The following is a 25,583-nucleotide window of genomic DNA, read 5'->3' as shown; positions in this document are numbered from 1 at the left end:
GGATGCTTCAGGGAGGAAGGCGCCCTCCCTCCTGATGCTGCAGCCACAGAGCGCGGCTCACATCCTTGACCCTGACAGTTCCCGGTCATCGTTCTTCAAAGGGACCACGAGGAAAGAGAAGACAATGTCATGGCTCGTCCTCTGCTTACCTGATGGGAATGATGTTGGAGAACAAGAGGAGGAAGCGGATGATCTGTAGGTACCAACGACCGGCAAAGTGCTGAAGGGCAACCATGACGAGCGACACCACCACCAAAGCACCAAAGAGGATCTTGGTGAGGCAATTCACTTCCAGGTCAAACAGGCCAATCTGCAGGACAAGGCACAAAAGAGAGCTAGTGGGTGCTGGTCCACTACCCGGAGAACTGATCCTCCACTCAAGAACACCTCCACCCCGGTGAGTCGGTAGGACCCATCAGCCCCCGGAACCTTTGGTTGAGAACACCGGGCCCTGTGGGCTGGACTTCCTAACAAACATCCAAAGAACCTCAAAGAATTTGGATTTCAATTTTTTTTTTTTTTTTAACAATTAAGAAGAGTTAGACTTGGGGCACCCGGGTGGCTCAGTCGGTTAAGCAACCGACTCTTGACTGTGGCTTGGGTCATGATCTCACGGTTTGTGGGATCCAGCCCCGCGTCGGGCTCTGCGCTGACAGCTCAGAGCCTGCTTGGGATTCTCTCTCTCCCTCTCTCTCTCTGCCCCTCCCCCACTCGTGCACAGACTCTCTCTCTCTCTCTCTCTCTCTCTCTCTCTCAAAAATAAACTTAAAAAAGAAAAAAGGAAGATGGGGACTTGCAAACATATAAGCAGGTTGCCGCTGCGTTTGGTGGCGCTCTGTGTGGCATGACCTCTGCCATCCGCCACTGCCGTAAAATGACTCCGCCCCCACCTCTCAGATCCGCACCACACGCTGATCCAGCGCTGCCTGAGTTCAGGGCACACACACCCGGAGCACCTGACGTTTAAGGGCTGTATTGCTGAACACGAGGATCTTACCAATTACGTATTTACGTTAACGTGTATGTTAAAAAAAAACGTAACTGGCACACCAAAGCCAGAACTTCACAGAAACGTGGCCCAGGGTAAGGCTGAAACATCAAACAAACGGCCTTCCGGCTGTAAGGACGGTCATGACGGTGAGTGGCATTCGTTCATGGTGTCGACAGAAGAAATCGTTCTGTACTTTCTGGCTCCTCGAAACTGGAGGAGGGGCCGGGCTGGGAGGGCAGGACACGGTGCGAAAGAAGCGACAACGGGGCCGCCACCAGGCAGAGGGCACCGTGGACCGCGTTTGCCACAGCCGGCCGTCAGCGGGGTGGGGGAACCCGAGGCTGCCCCCTCCTCGCTGTGCGGCTCGGCCGAACGCGGTGCTTCTCAAGGCCACCGCTCGGCTCAGATGAGCCCGTGGAAGTGCCTGGGCTCAGAGGCTGGGGTGAGGGTCAAGTGGGATTCGGGTGAAGGATGGAGAACACACAGCACACGGGTGCTCAACACTTTTAACCTACAAGCTTTAACATTTTTATGAATTCACATACATACGTACGCATACCTGCTTATGTGTTACATGAACGCATCTGTAGGTACATAAACACACACACACACACACACACACACACACACCCCCGTATATGAAAAGACGGTAAGTTTGTATAAATGAAATAACACTGTTAGGTGTTCCTACCTTGATTTTTAATTTTTTTAAATGTTTGTTTATTTTTGAGAGAGAAAGAGCATGAGCAGGAGAGGAGCAGAGAGAGAGGGAGACACAGAATGGGAAGCGGGCTCCAGGCTCCGAGCTGTCAGCACAGAGCCCAACGCGGGGCTCGAACCCACGAACCACGAGATCGTGACCTGAGCTGAAGTCGGACGCTCAACTGACCGAGCCACCCAGGCGACCCTACTGTCTTTAAATCTAGCTCCTCAGGGGCGCCTGGGTGGCTCGGTCAGTTGAGCGTCCGACTTCAGCTCAGGTCGCAGTCTCACAGACCATGAGTTTGAGCCCTGCATCAGGCTCTCTGCTGTCACAGTGGGGTCCGCTTTGGATCCTCTGTCCCCCTCTCTCTCCACCTCCCGTGCTCATGCGCTCTCTCGCTCTCTCTCTCTCTCTTTCTCTCTCTCAAAAATAAATAAACATAAAAAGCCAAAATCTAGCCCCTTACCCAGCCAACACCAATCATCAAGATACATCAAGTCAAAAAGTTCTGACAAGGAGATGCATCTTAGGACCACATACACACCTTACTTCGAGGATTTGAGGTATTCATGACACTCCGGAGTTCTCTGCCCGTGTACAGAACAACACCCACAACGGTACCTAAAATCAGGAAAGCATAATGCAAAGGGCTGTTAACAAAGACGATGATCTATGGCCACAGTGACCAGTATGGTAGCCATGTGACCAGTGGCCACATGAAGCCATTTAGATTTAAATGCAATTGGAAGTAGTATGTGACATACAGCTGCCCATTCTCACTCCACGTTCGCCAGGTTCAAGTGCTCAACAGTCACAGCAAAGATACAGAGCACTCGCACCGTTGCCATAAGGTCCGCTGCTCAGTGCTGGTCTGTGCGGCCCAGCAGCCTGGGGGGGAGTGGAGGTCTGTCCTTTGTGCCTCTGCCCTCAGAGGTCTCCAGAGGTGCCTAGAACGTTCCTATCTTCATAAACAATTATGGAAGTTCAAATACACACTCTTCTTATTAGAGCATATTCTTCCCGCTGAGTCCGATTCCTTTCAGACACTGTGTCTTAAGGAGACTACTGGGGGGGGCGGGGGGGAATGTCTGTCCACAAGATAATTCCTTCCTAAGAACTCCCCTGCTCCCTCTCACCCCGCCCCATACCGCGCTTTCTAGAAGTCAACAATTTATAGGAGGAATATCAAAGGCTAGCTGACATTAGAAAAGATGCTCAACTTTGTAAATCATCAAAGAAATGCAAACTAAGCCATTTCAATCCCTATCACAGCAACAGAAATTCCACAGCTTGAGAACATCCAGGGTCAGCCGAGAGGCAGAGAAATGGGTTCTGCCGCACATGCGGTTGGCTGGAGCGTACGTTGGGACAACCTATTTTGGGGTGAAACTGGCAAGATTAAAAATTTACCACTGTCTGCCCTTTTCAGGGTATGCCGTGACAACTCTCAACACGGTGGGGAAGACAGACAGCGAGGGAGCAAACGAGAACAGGTAGTCACGGACAGCGGCAGGTGCCATGGTGAAGTTCAGGCAGAAGAACGGGAAAGAAGGCCGGAGAAGGCTGCCGGTCTGTGCCGGGTGGTCAGCAAAGCAGTCTCTGAGTTGAGGACACCTGAGCGGAAGCTCGAACCCTGAGAAGGGGCCAGCCCTGCCAAACCTTCAGGGAAGATTCCCAGGAGCACAGGCAACCTAGTCTCTGCTGGAACATCTGAACTCTCCTCCCTCAGAGGGACATGCAAAGCCTCAGAGAGCCTCAAACAGAGTTGGTGGAAGGGCCCGAGCCCAGGTGAAGCACAGGGACTGTGTCCCCCGGACAAAGCCCTGGGAGGAGACGCCAAAGTCCCCCTTCCAAGCTTAATGCACACGATGCGGTTCCCTTCCAGGAAGGCTCAGCAGATGGCAGGCCGGGGAGAGCTCCCTGGAGACTCCCTGGCAGATGGCAGGCTCCAGTGACGCAGGCCTGCGGCCGCGGAGACAATTAGACTAGGGGTGGCCACGCAGCCACCGCACCCACTCCTGCACAGAGGTGGTGGGTCTCAGTCACCGACGTCCAGGGTCCGAGAGGGTCCTCACAACTAGGGCCTCTGAACAGGTCCCCCGCTGGCGCCAGCCGACCTCAGTGCCTCCCAAGGCCGCTGAAAATGGCCTCCCCCCCACCCACCCTCCGCCTGTGCTGAAGACCAAAACCACCTCCACAAGATCCAAAGGCCGGCCACTGTCACCCAGAGAGAAACCACAGACCTCTGCTGGTCTGTACAGCACTTTAAAGGTTTTGGATTCGGGGCGCCTGGGGGCTCAGTCGGGTAAGCGTCCGACTGTTGATTTCGGCTCAGGTCACGATCTTGCAGTTCGGGAGTTCGAGCCCTGCTTCGGGCTCCACGCAGATAGCGCAGAGCCTGCTTGGGATTCTCTCTCTGCCCCTCCCTGTCCATCTCTCTCAAAACAAACAAATAAACCTAAATAAATAAAGGTTCTGAATTCATTGCCAACTTTGAAATACAGGAGTTTTCATGCAAAAAAAATTAAGGGGCGCCTGGGTGTCTCGGTCAGTTAAGCATCCGACTTCAGCTCAGGTCATGCTCTTGCGGTTCACGAGTTCAAGCCCCGTGTCGGGCTCTGTGCTGACAGCTCGGGGCCTGGAGCCTACTTCGGATTCTGTCTCCTCTCTCTCTGCCCCTCCCCCATCCGTTCTCTCCCTCTCTCTCTCTCTCTCTCTCTGAAACATAAATAAAAACATAAAAAAAAAGAGGGGCGCCTGGGTGGCTCAGTCGGTTAAGCGGCCGACTTTGGCTCAGATCATGATCTCGCGGTCCATGAGTTCGAGCCCCGCGTCGGGCTCTGTGCTGACAGCTCGGAGCCTGGAGCCTGTTTCGGATTCTGTGTCTCCCTCTCTCTCTGACCCTCCCCCGTTCATGCTCTGTCTCTCTCTGTCTCAAAAATAAATAAATGTTAAAAAAAAAATTTTTTTTTAAACCATAAAAAAAAAGAAATTAAGAATTCTGGCTTCTCGCGGAACATCAGAAGATGCGGTGACACTGGGTCCGCGTTTGCCACTGTACTACCAGCAGGTGTGAAGCACAGGCACTCGCTTCAGCCAAGGGAGGCCCTCGGCTCATCCTGGTCCCCACGGGGCCCAATCAAGCCCTTCAAGACTTTCCGACCAGAGCCCCTCCACCCCCTAACCCGACCCCCACTTCCTGTGCTGTCAGCTCTCCTGACCCTCCACACTGTCACCCTCTGCCATCCGTCTGCGGAGTCAGACGCGTCCCCGTTTGGCCAGCTGGTTTCTTTCCCCAAGTCACACCGCTGCGGTCGGCTTTCACTCGGAGTTCTTCCTAACTCTCCACGACAGCGCGGTCCCGGGGTCAGCGCTGCTCTGTGACCCCTTTGTTCCCCATCTGTGACAGGACAAATGCTACCCCCTGAGCACGAGCCTTCAGAAACGTCTACGGCAGTTAGATGCTGCTGAAACATTCAAGCATGCGACCACAGGACGTGTCCCGCCAAGCCTGGGGGCGAGGGGCACGCGGCGTGACTGCATGTGGGTCGCACAGTGGCCACGATCAACCCGCCAGGCTGGGGTCGGGGAAGGCAGTGGCACAACGGACTGGAGAGTCTGGGAAGAACCGGGCTCCATGACACAGCCGGGCCACCTGCTCTGCCAAGGCCCCAGGCCTCCCCCCTGCCGTCCCTTCCGTGTCTCACCCCAGTGACTCCTCAGCCGAGCGGCCCGGTGGCGAGTTACCGTGGCAACTGCATCCTCTACAGATTGATGCCGACCAATGTCACTGGACCCTACGTGCTGCCTGGCAAGTTTTCTTTTTTTTTAAACTTTCAAGTGATAAGAGCAGAGTGACCAAAACACAGGAGTTAGACTGTACAGAGAACAGAGAAGTAAAATCTCATCTAATCAAGGTCATTAAGGACGGCCGTTTCTTGAGTTGAGCACCAGGAAGGAAGTGGCTCGTATGTAACCTCACGGTCGCATTAGAACCACAACGTAGTCAGAGAACTACTACTGAGAAGCAGGGGAAACTGAGGCCAGCTAAAGAAACGGTAAACGTCCGGCTTCTCAGACTCACTCGAAAACCTGCGCCCGGTGAAGGGCTTGGCAGGTGCTGCTACCGGATCGTTGAAATCACTGCTCTCTCTGTTCCTACAGCACCACTCACAAACGGTCTGAAATTTTTTTCTCCCCTCTTCAAGGTCCCAACTTGCTTTCCACTCTCTGCCTTCCGGGAGATGACCTCCTAGGCTGCGTGACCTTAGGCAAGTTGCTTAGCCTCTCTGAGACTCAATTCTTCTTCATTCCATTAAATCCTCATTTAATGCTGTGAGACCAAAACAAGAGAATGACAGCAAAACACTCTGTAAATAAAAAGAGCCTGGTAAGTAAAACTTATTGCTGCTCATCTCTGAGATTAAGGCTGAGAAGCCTTTTCCACCTCAGACCCTCCACCTCAAAATCATAATCTGTATGAAGTTTAGAGTAAACTAGAAACACCACAAGGGTGGAGACAAGAATCTTCTGGAATGCTACCGCAGCACCAGCACAGAACATGGCCGCATTACATAGAGGTGCGTGATCAAAGCCTTTTGGGGGCGCCTGGCTGGCTCAGTTGTTATAGAGCACGCGACTCTTGATCTTGGGGTCATGAGTTCGAGCCCCACGTTGGGGAGGAGACTGGACTTAAAATAAAATCTTAGGGGCGCCTGGGTGGCACAGTCGGTTAAGCGTCCGACTTCAGCCAGGTCACGATCTCGCGGTCCATGAGTTCGAGCCCCGCGTCAGGCTCTGGGCTGATGGCTCAGAGCCTAGAGCCTGTTTCCGATTCTGTGTCTCCCTCTCTCTCTGCCCCTCCCCCGTTCATGCTCTGTCTCTCTCTGTCCCCCAAAAAACTAATAAACGTTGGAAAAAAAATTTTTTAATAAAATCTTAAAAATCCTTTAGGGGCGCCTGGGTGGCTCAGTCAATTAAGCATCTGACTTTGGCTCAGGTCATGATCTCGCGGTTCACACGGAGAGCGTGGAGTCTGCTTGCTTTTTTTTTTTTTTTTTTTCCCTGCATGGAAAGAAGGAAAGCAGGAAGGAGAGAAGAAAATCACCAGAATAAAAACCAGACAGACGTGTGAACGTGTATTTATTACCACAATGTTAGGGGCGCCTGGGTGGCTCAGTCAACTGAGTGACCAACTCTTGATTTCAGCTCAGATCGTGGGATCAAGCCCCGGGTTGGGCTCTGGGCTGAGCCTGGAGCTTGTTGAAGACTCACTCTCCCCCTCCCCTCTGTCTCTCCCGCCCACTCGCACTCACTCTCTAAAGTTAATTAAATTAATTAAGCTTTTAAAATAAAAAATAATTACTTGTTAGTAAGTGACTTCAAAGTGGAGAACAACGGGGAAGGAAGAGTAAACCAGTTCTGAGAGATGCGGTGGACAAGCGGAAGGGGAGAGGCCGGAGGGCAGAGTCTGAAGGGGAAGGGGCTCCTGCAGGGCCTGGTGGGCGTGGCCATGGGTGTGGGCGGGGATGCAGGCGGGGCCTCGGGTGTGGGCGTGGCTTCGGGCCTGGCCAAGGTATGGCCGGCAGTGCCCAGTGGCCACGCTGAAACTCAGGGACCCATTCCTCACTTCGTTAGTCACCAGGAGGATCTGAGACATCCCGGATCACGCCGTCAATACGGGCAGGCAGGGGAAAAGGAAAAGGTCGGAGGACCTCAAGGGAGCGCTCAACTCTGCCCGTTTGCGTTAAGCGGAGCCCCTGCGGAGGGTGAACTAGCAGCCCCGTGTGTACTCTGTGCTGGTCTGTGCTCGTCATCCACAGGCCTTGTCGCAGAGGACCCTGACCAAGCATCTGCTGTACTGAAGAGCCACAGGCAGCATCAAAGGGAAGAAAACAGGCTGGCGGGAGGGCCTTGTGCGTGAAGAGGGAAAAAGCCAAACTCCAGCAAACAGCAAAGACAGAAAGTTGCCAGCAGTATAATCATACGTTAATAACAGTGGATACTATTACGTAACATACGTAATACACTAAGGACAGCTGCACTGTAAGTTCTGCTTCTGGAGCAAAGTGCCTGGGTTCAAGCCTCCGCTTTGCCTTTTACCTGCGGTGTGACCTTGGGCAAATTACTAACCTCACTGAGCCGTGGTTTCCTCATCTGCAGAATGGGAATGATACCGGCACCTTCCCTCACGGTAACGTTGGGAGGGTTAAGTGAAGTGTGTAATGCACATAAAGGGCTCAACAAAGTACCCGACAGACCAGAGGCACCCCACTAAGGTCAACTGCGGCCACCGCAGACACCTCGGCCCCTGGAGCCCCTTCTGCCCAGTTTCATCCCAGTGTTCGCAAAACTAAAAGGCACCAATTTCCACGGCATCTTGGTGTTTTCAACACCAAGGCTCCAACTCAGGCCCACGGCCTTTGCCTGGGCACCACGGCCCCTGGACGGGCGGGGCCAGCCCCGCAGCCCCCACGGACACAACTTCCGGCCAGAACGCCCAGGCTGCCCCAATTTCTGGTACAGATTAGAATGTCAATCTCGGGAGGCAATTAAGGGCTATTCCCAGAGCGGACGCTGCAGAGAAGTCCGCTGGCACGGCAGATTCTCACAGACGTCCGCAAGTGTCCGAGGGCCAATTAGACGTCAGTTTGATTCCCTGGAGGGGCGCGAGCAAGTGGAAAACACCATCTGACCACGACTAATTTTCCCAACTGACAGATGATTATTCTAATTATACAAAAGGATTTTCTTTCCTTTTCAAATTGCTAACACATTCCTCAACAAGGGCGCCCTTACCCGACGCGATGACAGTGCCGGCCCAGAGAGTGTTCTCTATGCTCAAGCTCTCGCTGATCGGAGGGTCGCTGTCCTCCTGGAAAAGGCCAATGGACACGCATTTATCTACCAAGGTTTGGGCAGAATCCACAGGCTGTTTCCAGCTGGCTCCTCCCAAGACAGGAAGTGAGGAGGACCCCTATTCGGATGCCTGCAGCTCAGCCAGGAGAGAAGGGCCGAGCTCACAAGCCACCCTCCTGGGCGTTTTCATCCCACGGTGATAGGTGAAAAGGGTGGCTTGTGACTGAAGCCGGACAGGCTCCTAACACTGAAGAAATGTCGTACAAGGCTCGAAATAGAATGCAGAAGCCAATCGAACAGAAACAGCCCTCTGCCGGCCAGCCCTACAGCTTCCAGAAGGAGACCATGGATTTAATTTGGAGTCTACAAATCTCCTGTCCCAGATTCTTCACAGCATTTCAGCCCAAATTTAATTTCTATTCTGAAAAGTTGGGACGTGGCTTAAAACTTGTAACGGAGGCAGACGGGGCTTGTGTGAGTGGAAGGGGTCACGGATGCATCTGAAGGGGACAGAAAGTTGGGACGTGGCTTAAAACTTGTAACGGAGGCAGACGGGGCTTGTGTGAGTGGAAGGGGTCACGGATGCATCTGAAGGGGACAGAAAGAGTGCTTTCAGAGCTTTAACATTAATCGTAACAATGCTCGGCTCTAAGTTGTCAGGTAATTCTAGCTGGTCAGAGGCTGGAAGAAAATCCAGCTGGGCCGACCTCACTGAGAAACACTATGTCAGCTTTCAAGGCCAGGGTGGGGAAGGGGGGTGCTTCTTAAGGGAATTTCACCCCCACCCCGAGCAAAGCTGCTCCCTGACAAAGACCCGTCAACACCTCTTTGCAGGTCTGTTACCAGCACAACTCTATAAAGGCAGGATTCCTCGGTGAGCGAGGCTTACTTACTCTGGTAAAAGTTCCCACAAAGTTGTGAATGTCGATATTGGGTTCTTCTGCGTAAACATAGGATCGGATCTGAAGAAGGTCCTGTTCAACAGAGGTAACATTTTGGAGTTAAAAACGAAGTTCGTGGGGCGCCTGGGTGGCTCGGTCGGTTGAGCATCCGACTTCGGCTCAGGTCGTGATCTCGTGGTCCGTGAGTTCGAGCCCCGCGTCGGGCCCTGTGCTGACAGCTCAGAGCCTGGAGCCCACTTCGGAGTCTATCTCCTTCTCTCTCTGCCCCTCCCCCACTTGTGCTCGGTGTCTCTCAAAAATAAATAAATGTAAATTAAAATTTTTTTTTGAAAAGTTCGTAATTAAAGAAGATTTCGGGAGGCACCCACTAGTTTTCAAAAGCAGCTGTTGCTCTCAGACAGCAAACAGGCTCTCAAAATTACAGGGCAGGTGGAAGAAGGAAGAAAATGTTTCTATTCAAGAAGCTTAAGGGGCGCCTGGGTGGCTCAGTCGGTTGGGCGGCCGACTTCGGCTCAGGTCACGATCTCACGGTCCGTGAGTTCGAGCCCCGCGTCGGGCTCTGGGCTGATGGCCCAGAGCCTGGAGCCTGCTTCCAATTCTGTGTCTCCCTCTCTCTCTGCCCCTCCCCTGTTCATGCTTTGTCTCTCTCTGTCTCAAAAATAAATAAAACATTAAAAAAATTTAAAAAAAAAAAAAAAAAAGAAGCTTAGGAGTCGCCATATCCCAAGACACCCTGACAGAGTCTGCTGTGAAGATGCCTGTTTATCTGTGGACACCCAGTGTTTCCCAAACTGGTTTCCCACACCGGTCTTGCTACACTGTGCTTTACAAGAGCTGTTGGTACCAAAGAAAATACTTGCTCAGTCAACGAGGGGCTACTGGGCACCTGCTCTGTGTAAAGCCCTGGAAAAGACGGAGGGGTGAAAGCAAATAAAGAACACCTCACACCCATTAAGAGGGCTACTCTTCAAAAACAGAAAAAGTGGGGCACCCGTGTGGCTCAGCCGGTTAAGTGTCTGATTTGGGCTCAGGTCATGATCTCGTGACTTCGAGCCCCGCGTCGGGCTCTGTGCTGACAGCTCGGAGCCTGGAGCCCGCTTCGGACTCTGTCTCTCGCTCTCTGTCTCTACTCCTCCTCCACTCCTGCTCGGTCTCTCGCTCTCTCAAAAATAAACGAACATCAAAAACAAACAAACAGAAAACAGTGTTGGTGAGGATGCGGAGACGTTGGAAGCTTGTGCACCGTTGGTAGGAATGTGAAATGGTGCAGCCACTGTGGAAAGCAGTATGGCAGGTCCTCAGAAACCCTGGCACAGAATTAGCACATGAATAGCAAGCCACCTGCTGGGAACCGAAAGCAGGGTCTCGAAGAGACCATGCGCCCCGTCCATAGCATCATTACTCACAATTACCAAAAGGTGGCAACAAACCCAAGAGCCCATCAATGGATACGTGATACGCGGACGAACGAAATGCGGTGCGTTCACAGGACGGAACGTTGCCCAGCCTTAAACAGGAAGTTCCGACACAGGCCGCCACGTGGGTGGAGCTTCGGGACCTTTCGCTAAGGGAAGCAAAGCCAGTCGCAAAAGGACAAATACTGTAGGCCTCCACCTACAAGAGGTCCCTAGGGCAAAGTCATAGAGACAGCAAGTAGAAGTGTGCCTGCCGGGGTCTGGGCGATGGGGAATTTCTGTTTCACGGGCGTGGAGTCTTAGTTTTGCAGGATGAAGAGACCTGGGGACGGATGGTGGGGACGGCTGCACAACAGTGTGAAAGTGCTCACCACCACCGAACTGGACACTTTAAAATGATAAAATGGTAAACCTAGTGTGTATTTTACAGTAAAAGATTTAGAAAACAAATCTCCAATCAGGTGGTCAGGACCTGATAGCACAGGTTTTCAGACCACAATACCCCGTGCCATCAGGGGTCTGGAGTGGGGTGGAGGCTACCGGCCGGCCCCTCCGGCGGGGCCTGAGCCCTCTACTAACTCACTAGGAGGCCCCGTATGCAGGCGTGTTTGTTCTGTGGCCCCTATGAACCGGTAAGAAAAGGCCCTGAGGCACACCCAAAGTGCGCGGGTAAAGGTGTGGAATTGCAAATACAGTAGGATCCCTTCTTTGTAAAAGCTCCCCCTTCCAACAAGTTTGCAGCTGTACATCTGTAGGAAAGGGTGCTGACCACGGTCTGCAAAGATCACTACGGAGTTCGCGTGATCCCCGGGGGAAGCGGGTCAGGTGTGGGGTAGAGGCCATGAACGACACTGTTTGCTTTTTCCTCCAGGGCTTTCCACGTGCTTTAATTTTTTTAATGTTTACTTATTTTGAGACAGACAGAGAGCGAGAGAGCAGTGGAGGGGCAGAGAGAGAGAGGGGAGACAGAGAATCCCAAGCAGGCTCCATGCTGTCAACACGGAGCCCAATGCGGGGCTTGAACTCACGAATGGTGAGAGCATGACCTGAGTCAAAATCAAGACTTGGATGCTTAACCGGCTGAGCCACCCAGGCTCCCTTAATTTTTTTTTTTTAATTTTTTTTTCAACGTTTATTTATTTTTGGGACAGAGAGAGACAGAGCATGAACGGGCGAGGGGCAGAGAGAGAGGGAGACACAAAATCTGAAACAGGCTCCAGGCTCTGAGCCATCAGCCCAGAGCCTGACGCGGGGCTCGAACTCCCGGACCGCGAGATCGTGACCTGGCTGAAGTCGGACGCTTAACCGACTGCGCCACCCAGGCGCCCCTAATTTTTTTTTACACAAGAATATAGGCACGTAATGCCCACGTAATCTTTTCATACGGTTCTTCTAACTTACAACTTTGTTAAATTGTTGCACCCCATTCAGATCCCTTCGGTCCAGTAGCATCTGGATCCCAGCCCAGGCCTGTGCCAGACGGGGGTGGCGGGAGTGGGGGTGGGGGGGACATGAGCATTTATTAAACTGACACATCCAAAGCACACACCAAGAAATGCAACTCTGTGCAGCTGACGGTCAAGTATCTTCATGAGTTTAGGCTCTTCCAGGCTGTCTCTTAAAGAGATTCCTTCAAATCATTTTGAGGCTCAGAAAGCTTTCTTTGCAGAAATCTCAGCAGGAAGTTAAAATGCATCACCCAGAAAAATCAGAACCATCTCAGGGGCAGGTGAGTGCGTTCTAAGGATTCCCAGGGGCTCCTAACCACGGTTAGAAACTCGCTACTCTAGAATGCCTGGCTCAAAAATTAATAGTAATACCAGTGTTATTTTACTCGTTACTGGCTATGAAAAATCATCAGCACAGTGGGCGTGTTTATTGGCAGGTTAACACGGAACTGTATCCTGCCTGCTCCTTCCTCACAGAACACAGTGAACACGACCGCTAGCCTGGGAAAAGCTTACACATTCTGCCTAACCCTTTTGGACCAGTTGGTCTCTGAGTGTTTCAATTACGTTTTGTGACTTTGTAACCTCATTCTTGGGCCACATCCAACCTATGTGGCTTATGTTTAAACTTACTCTTTGGCCCCCTGTCCCCCCTCCCTTTACAAATCGTGGCATGAGTGACGTGGGGCTAATGGGGCTAACAGGCCGTTCTCTGTGCTGTTCCTCACACTGTTCCACGCACAGGACGTTCAGCAGTGAACGTACTGGGCAGACCTCTGCTCCCGGAGATACCGCCTTGAAGCGAGTGGGGTGGGAATGCAAGGAGAGAACTGTCAGAAAATGCCTCTCAGATAAGGAGACCTGAGCACAAAACCCAAGAGACAGAATGGAGATGGCCACCCAGGCAGCCAGTGGGGTCTGACTGCCCCCGGTGTAGGAAACATCAAGGGCAAACACTCGGAGGCAGAGGACGCCTGATCAGGAGGGAGAAGGCACTGGCGGGCAGAGCACCCAGGCCGAGGGTGGGGCTCCGGCACTGAGACAGAGGACATGGGGCCTGAGGACAACAGCGAGGGCTGGAGGAGGGGTTCTCAATAAGACGAGAAGCCTTTGGAGGCGCTGAGCAGAGAAATGATACACCTGCCTTCCCTTCTAGTTTTAGGCTAAGTACCTTGTCGGGGCTTCTTAAGATTCTGAGCTATGGGGCCCTTGGGCGGCTCAGTCAGTTAAGTGTCCGACTCTTGATTTTGGCTCAGGTCATGATCTCACGGTTCACGAACTCGAGCCCCGCGTCGGGCTCTGCGCTGACAGTGTGGAGCCTGCTTGGGATTCCCTGATTCCCTCCCTCCCTCCCTCTCTCTCTCTGCCCCTCCCCCACTCTCTCTTTCTCTCTCAAGAAACTAAACTCAAAAAAAAAAGACTGAGCTTCCCTCCAAAGAGCTCCCCACTGTGCTTCACACAGCCACGTAACTCGAAAAAACAGGTGCTCGGGGCCCCCCCGGCCCCCACCCTGTCACCCCTCCTTCACAAGTGACACCCCACACACTGATCTACGTGCGCCCCCCCCCCACCCCCCGCGCTGGCTGGCCCTGCAAGGACACGGTTGCCAGGCTGTGTTTCTGCGGGAAAGCTACTCACGGCCGCGGTGGGGAGCCTCTGCGCGCAGGCCACGGGGAGCCGCAGTTTCCAGTCGGTCTCGCCGTCCAGCTGGTCCGTCCGCAGGAAGCACGACCCTGTGGAAGAAGGTGGGCGCCGTCTACCCCGGGCAGCTCTGCGTAGTTCCCGCTCTGGCCTTCGTAAAAATCCCACCAGTGGCCAGCAACCAAAAGGGAAGACGAACGCCCCGTTTCCCACTTCCCCTGTAAGCTCTCGCGTCCGGAGATCTGGGTTCAAATCCTCACTCCACCATCCGCCCCAAGCAGGAACCTGGGCCAGCTCCTTGACCTTGCTAAATAAACACCGGCAGGCCCTGTCTGGAAAACGGGGAGAAACGCAGACCTCGGGAGGTTGCTGTAAAGACCTGAGGGTGACCGCGCCCCCAGCATGGTGGCTGGCATGACACAGCTGGCACCTCGGGCCGCTCTAGGCAGAGTCGTCTACACTCATCAGGAGCCAGCTGCCTGGAAGCCAGACCAGAGGCACCACGTACCAGCAGCATGCCCTTGGGAAGCCGCCGAGGCTCTCCAAGCCTCGGTTTCCCTGACGGTGAACATGGACACAGCAGCAGCAGCCTCACATGAGGAAGACTCACAGCTGATCCTGCCAGATGGCTCGGAACACATAAGGCTCTACGAGCGGACCCGTGCTGGTTCCTACTGGCCCGTGAACGCCTATTTCAGTCTGGCGTGCAAGTCTCACCAATGGGTTAGCTGTGTATTCATCAGACCCCGGATGCACTGAATTCGTGGACGTGGCGGCCAACACCTCTGGACACTTAAGGAGAAGCACATCTAGGGGCCTCTGAGCGGCTCAGTCGGTTAAGCATCCAACTCTTGGTTTCGGCTCAGATCGTGATCTTACAGTTCATGAGTTCGAGCCCCAAGTCAGGCTCTTCGCTGACAGCACAGAGCCTGCTTAGGATTCTCTCTCTTTCCCTCTTTCTCTGTCCCTCCCCCACTCATGCTCTCTCTCTCTCAAAATAAATAAACTTTAAAAAAAAGAGAAAAGGGGGGGCACCTGGGTGGCTCAGTCGGTTAGGCGTCTAACCTTGGCTCAGGTCATGATCTCATAGTTGGTGGGTTTGAGCCCCACATCGGGCTCTATGCTGACAGCTCAGAGCCTGGAGGCTGCTTTGGATCTGTCTCTGTGTCTCTCTGCCCCTCCCCTGCTCTCTGTCTCTCCCTGTCTCTCTCTCTCAAAAATAAAATAAAATAAAATGAAATGAAATGAAATGAAATAAAATAAAATAAAAAATAAAATAAAATAAAATAAAATAAGACAAATAAGAAAAAAGAAAAAACACGCCTAATTTTTTCTTTTTCGGGGAGTGGGGGGGGGGGATACATTTCAGGGGCCCTAACCCATAATGGTCTATGTTCACTGACAAGGACGTCAGAGCCAACGGAGGACACAGCAGCAGATTTCAAAGAAAGACTTTCAATCTAGTGCCTTCTACCCCACCTCTGGGCTTTTTAAATATATTATTAGTATAAAATTTCATCTATACTTTTATTTGATTGATAATAAAATAGACTGCAGCCACCTCAAAGGAATATAACGGGACCTTTTTTTTCAGACGTTCAAAGATCTGATTGTGCCTGTAGGCAAGAGAAAAACAGCCACAACGTTTCCTCGCAATGGCTTAAATAACAAAAAATAAGAAGGAGATTAGAGTCAACAGATGGGTGGGTGGGTGGGCAGGCCATGGTGGTGTCGGCCCCACCGGGAAAGAACTGCCCCCAGCGGGGTCTCCTTAAGAGGCTGGAGCAGCTCCCTCAGGCCCAAGTGGGCTGTGATAACAAATAAACTGATGGGTGAGGGGAGGCACGGCCCCGCCACTCATGAGCAAAGGGCCAGAAAGGCCACCTACCTCTCTCCCCCGTTTCTCTACCGTCACACTTCTCCTGGCATTTCCTCCGAAGAGAGAGGATTTCTGTTTGCTTCTGCACGTTGGACACACTTCCTTATCCCGCCAACCCCTGAAGTTGAGCCTAACAGCAGCCCAGAAAGGAAAATCACGGCTACCGTGCGCGACTTCACCAGCTGTGACTCAGCGTGGGCCCGACTAATTGTATCGTTGTGATGATCTAAATCTATTGAGCTGTGAGCCCCAAGAACGTTTTGGTTTTTTGTTTTGTTTTTTTTTTTAAAAACTGCTCTATTAAAAGAGATGTTTTTGATTTGCCTCCATGGCTCCAAAACGATCATCTACTTCTGTTCCATTTTCAAATGATTATTTTGCCAAATTACCACTGAAAGGTTAATGGTTATTTTCAAAATTGATCCCAGATGCTTACCGTTTTTTTCCGATGTCCTCAGGAAGATCATGTCAGCAGGGACCCGCTGGTTCTGCGTAATGAAAAGAAAGACTGTTACTGTGAATGCCCACGTGTGGGGTTTCCGCCCCCCACCCCCCACCCCCCCACCCCCGCCCCTCTCGGTGGGGAGGGGGCCAGAAACCCACAGCCTCATTGAAGTTTCTGCCTTTGTCCCAGACAGACTTGGGGATTTATTTGGTTTTGAATCTGAAAAATCTCGCTCGCTGCTGTTACTTTCCTAATCCCCTAGAGCTTCACTTTACCTCAAATCGACTTTGAGTTCTTGGATTTAATCCTTTTAAAAGAGCACAGTTCACTTCCTACAGAAACCAGTTACAGTACGATCCCATTCCGATCAAATATTATTCCAAGACTCTCCAGGGCCACCCCCAGACCCGCTACCTTCCCTTCCAAAAAGACAGCTTTTAAAAAGAGATGTTTGCCAAAGTTACAAACATTTGTTAAGGGTGCTATTTTAAAAAATGTGCTTTCTGGCCTCCTTACCATTCTCATATTACACTTAACCCCATCTCCCCACAAAACAACAGAAAAGTACTATGCGTATGTCACAAAATGCAAGCTAAAACTGCTCAAATGGTAAATGACCAATATTTTTACGTGCTCACTCAGCAAGCAGACTTCTAGGAAAGATTTTGTAGTAAGTTAAAAAACAACAACAACAAAAAAAACAGATGCAGCAAATAGGAAATCAAAACTTAGGGGAGCCTGGGTGGCTCAGACGGTTAAGCGTCCAACTTTGGCTCAGGTCACGATCTCCGTAGTCCGTGAGTTCGAGCCCCTTGTCGGGCTCTGTGCCATCAGCTCAGGGCCTGGAGCCTGCTTTGGATTCTGTGTCTCCCTCTCTCTCTGCCCCTCCCCCACTCACACTCTCTCTCTGAAAAATAGATCAACATAAAAAAAAAACCAACTTGTACTTGAGTTTATAAGAAGAAATTCTGGCTAACCAACCACATAAACCTTGAAAAAGTATTTTATACGTACGTCTCATGGGGAAAAACGTTTTCCTCCCCAGGCAAAGCTAGAGGAGAAAAATCCCCCAAAGCCTGCATTCAGTCAGTCTATGAGATACACAAATCCACATGGTTGGGCTTGTGAACTGGCAATGACTTCCCACATTGCCACCAAACCCACTGGGAGCCTGGTCACAAACTGCGAGACCCCACCCACCTTTTCAACGATGATAAGGTCTCCAACCTGGATATTGGAGCTCTTCACTTTCACCGTCCCTGCGAAGAAAGACATCCAAGATACATCACGTATGAATGCATTTCAACTCCTCACGCCTTTGCAGAGTGCCCACCAGCCTGCAAAGTCAATGTCATACACCCAGAAGTATGTGCCTCCCCTGCCCAGCCCACCTCACCAACACTGCCTGCCCCTCTTCGGAGAGATTCACCTGCTGCGGGGGCTGCTCGAGGAGTGAGTCCCCACCCCTTCGAGCCCCGGAATAACTCACCCCTCACTTGAGGCCTTCTGCCTCACCGGTGCCATGTAAGCTTTCCTAAGTCGGCACCGTGACATTCATTCGGCCCCAAAACAAAACAAAAAACAGCACAGAAACGGGGAAGAAAATGAAGAGTCGGATCCACAGACAGAAGGTCAGCCCTTAATTTTCAACACCCCTAGAAAGAATTTGGGGCCAACCGAAAATGACCGATTGTTTTTTTTAGATTTGCAATTGCTAGATATTTTGCTTATGTGATGTTCGGACTACACAACTTTCGCTGGATGTCTGGATAAACAGTAACAGCTCACATTAAACACCAATCCTGTGCTAAGCACAGTACAGATGCTGACAGAGTGACAGCTTCTTTGACCCTCACGACAGCCCTCAGAAACAGGGATTATTGTCTGAAGTTTTCAGAGGAGGAAAAAAGGCTCAGACCCGCACCATGCCGAAACCCCTAGTCTCACGGTGAGAACAGGTCAGAGCCAGGATTCACACCACCATCTGACTCCAGAGGGTGAATAAAAAATACCAAAAAAAAAAAAAGTGAGTTCAGTTCAACCCCCCCCCCCCCAAAACACATGTACTGAGTGCTATGCTATGGGAATTCAAAGATGCAAGACAGTCCCCTTATCCTAGAAAAAAAAAAAAGCCTGGTCTCCAGGAGTCAACAAATGTGCTGGTGGAGACCACGGCAGTGAACAGTTTTGGTTCCCCACTGGGCCAACGACTGTTCCCCACCAAAGGCTAAAAACCATTCTTAGCTCCCAGCCCATACCACAAAAAAAAAAAAAAAAAAAAAAAAAAAAAAAAGGGCGACTGGGTGGCTCAGTCGGTTAAGCGTCCGACTTCGGCTCGGGTCATGATCTCGCGGTTCGTGGGTTCGAGCCCCGCGTCGGGCTCTGTGCTGACAGCTCGGAGCCTGGAGCCTGCTTCGGATTCTGTGTCTCCCTCTCTCTGACCCTCCCCCGTTCATGCTCTCTGTCTCAAAAATAAATAAACGTTAAAAAAAAAATTAAAAAAAAAAAAAAGGTGGGGGGCTGGATTTGGCCCCTGGGCTATAGTTTGCAAACCCATGAGCGGGTGAGAAAGAGAGTCAGACAGATGCTGTTAGTGCTAACTAGTGTGTGAAATGATGCAGGGGAGCCCAGTGTGCACACAGAAGCCCCTTGATCATGCATTCAACATTCCAGCAGCATTTATGGAACGCCTGCTGTATGCCAGGTCATGCGCAGGTGGGGATCCACGGAACTCACGGTCCAGTGGAGGGAAGGAGGCATGGGCAAATAATAATCGGGTGGGAGGGGCTCAGGGAGGTGCACGAGAGGTGAGAAGGGAAATGGCCAGATGAAGGACACTGGTGACCAGTAACCCAGGAGCGGAAGGCACGAGATTGGAGAGAGTGTGCGTGTCAGCTGCCCACACGCGCGTGCAGTGGCAGGCTGCACCTCCTTCAGCGAGACCAGAAGCGCCGCATGGGAGGCAGGGACCGGCAAGAGACAAAGGCTGAAGGGCTGGTCGGGGCGGGTGGTCCTAAGAACAAGTCCGGAGAGGAGACGGGCCTAGATTCTGGGGGCGGGGCACATTCTCACACATTAAAATCTTCGAGTCTTTGGCCTTTTGTAAAAAGCCCATTTAACTTACAAACGATCAGATCAGCCGAGCGAGAAAGGAAATGGCAGGAATGGCTCTCAGTCCTCTGCAGGGAAGTATCATTTTCCCCAGCACCCAGAGCAAAAGTTGAAGGGGAATCACTGGCTGTTACTCCCTCCCTGTTCACTCAACAAACGCCCGGCGCTCACGAAGGAGGCGCGTTCGCTCACTCGTTTGAGCTCCGCTGGTTTTGAGAAGAACTTAAAAGACACTGACGAGGTCATCTAAGCGTACGACTCGAGACTTCTACAGTTTTTCACAGCATTTTCTACTTTTCACACAATTCAGCGTGTCTTTGTAATAATTATCCACCACGATCAAGGCTTTCCAGACCATTCCAAGTTATCGCTATGGAAACAACTTTTTCAAGGAGGTTCCACAGGGTTTCATTTTCATTAATTCTTGTGTTTAATTAAATTTCATCATGGTAACAGCACCGGCACTAAAAAAGGCAAGCATACAAACACTAATAACAACTTCTAGACAGAACATAGCAAGTGGCGATGAGCTGGGCCGTCAGTTGCTCTGAGGGCCTTCCAGACTCTTCCAGCGTGGGCATCTCACTCATCTCACATCAGTGTTTAATGTGCCTCATTTTCTCAAAACACAGGCCTAAATTCAGTTCGTGGGCCTGAGCCCTAGCACGCTGGAGCTCTAGAGACCCACAGCCTCAAGCATTCATTATGTCGAGACATCTGCAGAGGGAATAGAAGATTTCCACCAAAATCCAAAGAGTCAGAGGAGCGCCTGGGTGGCTCAGTGGGTTAAGCGTCTGACTTTGGCTCAGGTCATGATCTCACAGGCTGTGAGTCGAGCCCTGCCCGTGTTGGAATCTGTGCTGACGGCTCGGAGCCTGGAGGCTGCTTCGGATTCTGGGTCTCCCACTCTCTCTGCCCCTGGCCCACTCATACTGTGTGTGTGTGTGTGTGTGTGTGTGTGTGTGTGTGTATGTGTGTGCGTGTGTGTCTCTTTCTCTCTCAAAAATAAACACAACATTAGAAGAATTTAAAAACACACACAAAGAGTCAGAGCATTAGAAATGGGGGGAAAGAGAGTCCAAAGTGCAGAATTCTTTTCCTGCCTGAACATTTCTTCTGGTCCCACCAGGGGGCAACAGGAAAAAATAGGCAGAGTCGCCCTTTTCTTCCTGGGGAGTTTACCAAGGCGTTGCTTGAAGGAAGGAAGATCATAAATTCAACATGGCCCTCTGTGCCAATGAACTTTTCCTTCACCTGAGCTTGCCCCGGCTTTCCCAAACATAAATTTACACATTGTCTCTGGTTTTATTACTAAAATTTAAGCCGGCGGACTGACCCAAACGATCACGGAGCCCGTGTTCCAAAGTTGGAGACCTAGCTACAAATCTTCTTTTGCGTGTAACTCAAAGAGGAACGTGCATCTCAAGTCTTATTAAATAATAACTATACACGTATATGTGTGGATGACGGCAGGACGGAGGACAAAATCAGGAGGGTTATGCTGGAAGGGTGGATGGTGATTCTTTCTGGAGACAGAGGGAATTTATCCCTTTCTCCAGCACGTATGCTTTCTAAATTCTTCACAGTGATTTTTTTGTTTGTCTGTTTATAAGCAGGAGGGGCTCTTCCAATAAGAAAAAAAAAGAAGAAATTCAATTAGCTCAAACTTTTAAGTGACCAGACCCAGATCTTTCCCTTCTATGACGGAGTCCTGATTTATGATCAGCTAATGTGAACCCTGCCTCTCCCCGTCCATCTGCTCCACCTCAACAAAAACCCCTTTTAATCCGCTGTGCATGCCAAGGAGTCTCTGCCTAAGGCCGGCCGGCAGATCCTTGAGACAAGCTCTTCTACTCTGTCTGTCATCCACCGTCTGGGGAAGGGACCAGCGGAAGCCACTTGGAGACCTTCGAGGTGGCTCCCTCATTAGCATTTCAGCATTGGGGGGTGGGGGGAACCTTGCAGCTTCAACGAAGGGCTATCCTCAGCCTCCCACTCTCTAGAGCTAATCATGCAGTCTTGACCATAAATTTGGACTTCCCTTTCCATACTGCCATTTTTTTTTTAGCCATCAAAAAGGCACGGTTCAGGCCTGCGTGCAGGACACATGGTTAGCGTGTGTCTAGGCAGGTGTGTACTCTGAATGAGGACAGACATAAAACCAAAAGGAGAAAAGGGGGCAGGAATAAAAGAGAAGGGAAAGCAGATACCAGTGTGTATGTTCCAATGGTTACTGGGCTTTCCATCAGCCACGCCCCACAGCTGGCTGCGGAGGGACAAAAGGAGCTCGAGGTGGCCCCGGCTGCTGCTGCCACGGCCGGGGCGGGGGAGGGAAATGAGGGGGGAAATGGGGACAAAATGAGATCAACTAGCCAGGCACTGGGGGCTGGGATTAACTCACACGATGAAAAAAACCTTCAAACCGTGGAAAAGGCTCCAAACACATGATTCCTAACCTTACATTAACAACTATTTTGAGTTTTCTACAAATGGAAGGAAAAGGAAGGAAGGAAGGAAGGAAGGAAGGAAGGAAGGAAGGAAGGAAGGAAGGAAGGATGGATGGATGAATGCAGTTAAGCGTCTGACTTTGGCTCAGGTCACGATCTCATGGTTCATCATGAGTTCGAGCCCCACATCGGGCCCTGTGCTGACAGCTCAGAGCCTGGAGCCTGCTTCTGATTCTGTGTCTCCCTCTCTCTCCCCCTCCCTGACTCATGTTCTCTGTCTCTCCAAAATGAATAAACATTAAAAAATAAAAATAGGGGCGCCTGGGTGGCGCAGTCGGTTAAGCGTCCGACTTCAGCCAGGTCACGATCTCGCGGTCCGTGAGTTCGAGCCCCGCGTCAGGCTCTGGGCTGATGGCTCGGAGCCTGGAGCCTGTTTCCGATTCTGTGTCTCCTTCTCTCTCTGCCCCTCCCCCGTTCATGCTCTGTCTCTCTCTGTCCCCAAAATAAATAAAAACGCTGGGGAAAAAAAAATTTTTTTTTAAATAAAAAAATAAATAAATAAATAAATAAATATGGGAAATACAAATGGCACATCTCCAAGGATTACTACATGTCTCCAAAGACAGCAGGACAGCTCCTACCGCCCCTTCTCTGCCTGGAAGAAGACACCCTCCCCAACACCTCACCGAGAAGTTAGCAGACACAGGTACTTCCCTTTTTTTCTCTCATCTTCCCTGAGGTTCCTAAGGCGGAAGGAGAGCCAGCCCCGGGGGCGTGCGACCCGTGTGTTCACACAGGCGCCCCCATCCCAACCCTTGAGTGAATGAAAGACCAGTTATCAAGTTAAAATTCTTAACTTTTCAACAAGGAGTCCTGCATTTTCATTTTGCTCCGGTTCCCACAAACAACGTAGCCACTCCTGCAGCGAACTACAAAACTAAAAACACCCAGTAACCTCTTTGGTGCACAGCGTACAGGAAAACCTGGCCCCGTTCTGAGAACTGCAGGCCCAGAACTTCCCCCTTCCCAGACCGCTCTCCTCTTCTGGTTCTCCTCACACCCAGCCTCCCACCTCCAGCCTCTGGGATTTTTAGATACATTTGCAGAAACTTTACAGAAGTTGGGTAAGAGATTTTTACAAAGGTTAAGTGGGAAACTGTCTGCTGGCCACATCCTAAATCATTAAATGCCTTCTGTAAAGTAAATTTATCCCTTTCAGCTTTCGACACTTTACCCAAGTCACCTCTGGGCCAGAGTTTATAACAGGAAACAAAATTCCAATTACGAGAGCTGTTTATTTCTGTAGAGATGGACCCCAAGCCTTTCATAAGCCAAGCTATTGAGCGCAAACCGTGCTTTTCATGGGTGACAGCTTCAGAATAAGACCAGTCTGTCTACACTGCAGGGAGAAACCAGATGTTTCCCTGGAGTCCAAACAAGCAAATGACAATTCAGTCAAACTGCACAACGGCCCGCAAAAAAAAGAAATTTCTTAAAAATAAATTCCGGGGCACGAGCATGTGTGGGCCTATGTTTTGACCCCGAACACCTCCAGCCCTGCTTTGATTTTCCATTGTGCATGCAGGATATGGATTGCTTTCGTAGCCGCATCTCCACACACCGACCCCGGTTAATGTATTACTCCTGAACTCACACTCTGTGACAGTGATGAGTTGTAAATTTCCTGGGGTTGACATTAAAACGCCTCTGCAGACCCGGCAGAGTTCACAGGTTTAAAGCTGAAATTTTCATAATCCGAGAGAGTTGTCCGCATTCCCCAGAGCCTAAGAAAAGACTGTTATTTGAAAACAGGCAAAGGGTTGAAAAGCATTATTATAAATTCCATGGCCACTTCCTAGGGCCTTCGTCTAAAATAGCGGGAACTTAAAAAAAAAAAAAAAAGGCTGAGGCTTAAATGTAACAAGTTTATGCCCAACAGAGGCTTTTAAAATAAATATATAAATGGTCCTCCCTGCTTCTGGTGCCCAATAATGAAGAAACAGAACAACAACACCCCAGCATCAGGGGGATTATCTTTTGGGAAAGATAACACCTTAATGTGTATGTGAGATTGTTTTCAGGTTTTTTGTTTTGTTTTATTTTGTTTGGCTTTTTTTTTTAATTTTTTTAACGTTTATTTATTTTTGAGACGGAGGGAGACAGAGCACGAGTGGGGAAGGGGCAGAGAGAGAGGGAGACACAGAATCTGAAACAGGCTCCAGGCTCTGAGCTGTCAGCACAGAGCCGGATGCGGGGCTCGAACCCACGAACCGTGAGATCATGACCTGAGCTGAAGTCGGACGCTTAACCGACTGAGCCACCCAGGCGCCCCTTTTATTGGCTTTTTTAATTAAACAACAGATGAGTTCATCAACGATTTGCAGTAAAGAGAAGTTGAGCGCTTTGAAAAAGCGAAGAAACCCACGGGTCTGAAATACCTTGGCATGTCTCGGAGAATGCTGTGAGAAAAGTGTCTGGCAAGATGTGTTTTAAGTAAGACTTGTAAAAGCGAATGCTTTGGGTCTTCATGAGGAAAGCTTGGGCAGGGGAATACTCTGCTTCCCAAACTGGATTTGAGATCCTCAGTCAAGGACTTTTGTGGTACTTTTGCTGTGGTTACTATCAAAAAGACCATTCACTGTAATTCTCTTCTCTCAAAAAAGTATAAAACGGGTGTCTGTTGATCCTGGGTGCAGGGACTACTCAGCGCCAGGCCGTGCGGATGTGAGCTCTTCTTCTGGCCCCTGCCACAGCTGTGTCCCACCAGATCTCGGTCAGGCCAAGAAGCCTCAGAACTTGATCCCCCTCTTGGCATTTACTGGAGCAGGAGGCATTAGGGCAGTGCTGTATGTCTCGTGCCTGGGACTGTTCAATCCAGATGTCAGCAGGGATAGGAGGAGTAACCCAGAGCCCTGGGGGAAACGGGGTCCCAATGGTCAACACAAGGTTCTGCTCAGTGACTGCACATTACAGCAAACTGGAGAAGGGCCAGACTTCTACATGAGACGTCTCGCTATAAAGCTGCTTACAAGGGAGGTCTCCCAGAAACCCTCCACACAATTTTCCACTTACCCAGGAAATATTTCCCCTCTAAATGCACAAAATCAGGGTGCCTGGGTGGATCAATCGGTGAAGCGTCCAACCTCGGCTCAGGTCATGATCTCACGGTTCAGGAGTTCGAGCCCCATGTGGGGCTCTGTGCCAGCAGCTCAGGCCTGGAGCCTGCTTGGATTCTGTGTATGTGTGTATCTCTCTCTCTGTGCCCCTCCCCTGCTCACACTCTGTCTCCCCCTCTCAAAAATAAATAAACATTATAAACGCACGAAAGCATGTTGGTGTATTGTGTTGGGGTTTGCATGGATTAATCAATATCTGAAACTTGAGGAAAATACAATTAAAATTTTTTAAAAGTATAAAACATAGCTTAGTGTTCTCCCATGCCTGAACAGAGTTTATACTATGAAAAACACGAACAGTACTTGGGTTTGGGAACACGAAGTTCCCATTTAGTTAACTACCCACGAGCGAAACAACTCTCCATTAATGAATGCATCTTCCCTATATCGTCGTACCTTCTCCTGATAAACTTCAATGGAATACAAATGCCAAAAAGAAAGACACGTATATCCTTTGACCTCAAAATTCAGTCACATGAACCACAATACTAACTAACAGTCCAAAGCGGATTCTGAAATAAATTGGAAAAAAAAAAAGATGTCACTCTTAAGCGGAAGTGAGACCCT

The 25,583-nt window shown here is 50.6% G+C and overlaps 1 protein-coding gene across 2 annotated transcripts in view; it reads right to left on the bottom strand.

Annotated features, from left to right (window-relative positions):
- Positions 1 to 25,583, bottom strand: part of ATP9A (ATPase phospholipid transporting 9A (putative)) — a 129,473-nt gene that overhangs the window by 59,164 nt on the left and 44,726 nt on the right. For both annotated transcript variants that reach the window (XM_043553659.1, XM_043553660.1), the window contains exons 5-11: positions 17,483 to 17,541; positions 16,274 to 16,325; positions 13,956 to 14,050; positions 9,446 to 9,526; positions 8,493 to 8,568; positions 2,239 to 2,315; positions 150 to 310 (exon numbers count right to left, since the gene is read on the bottom strand). In XM_043553659.1, coding sequence (XP_043409594.1) covers positions 150 to 310; positions 2,239 to 2,315; positions 8,493 to 8,568; positions 9,446 to 9,526; positions 13,956 to 14,050; positions 16,274 to 16,325; positions 17,483 to 17,541 — 601 coding nt within the window. The remainder of the gene's footprint in view (positions 1 to 149; positions 311 to 2,238; positions 2,316 to 8,492; positions 8,569 to 9,445; positions 9,527 to 13,955; positions 14,051 to 16,273; positions 16,326 to 17,482; positions 17,542 to 25,583) is intronic.

The sequence above is a fragment of the Prionailurus bengalensis genome, chromosome A3 (assembly GCF_016509475.1).
Source record: "Prionailurus bengalensis isolate Pbe53 chromosome A3, Fcat_Pben_1.1_paternal_pri, whole genome shotgun sequence".
NCBI lineage: Eukaryota > Metazoa > Chordata > Mammalia > Carnivora > Felidae > Prionailurus > Prionailurus bengalensis.
Note: the sequence above shows the minus strand (reverse complement) of the source record. Positions and strands in the feature narration are given on the sequence as shown.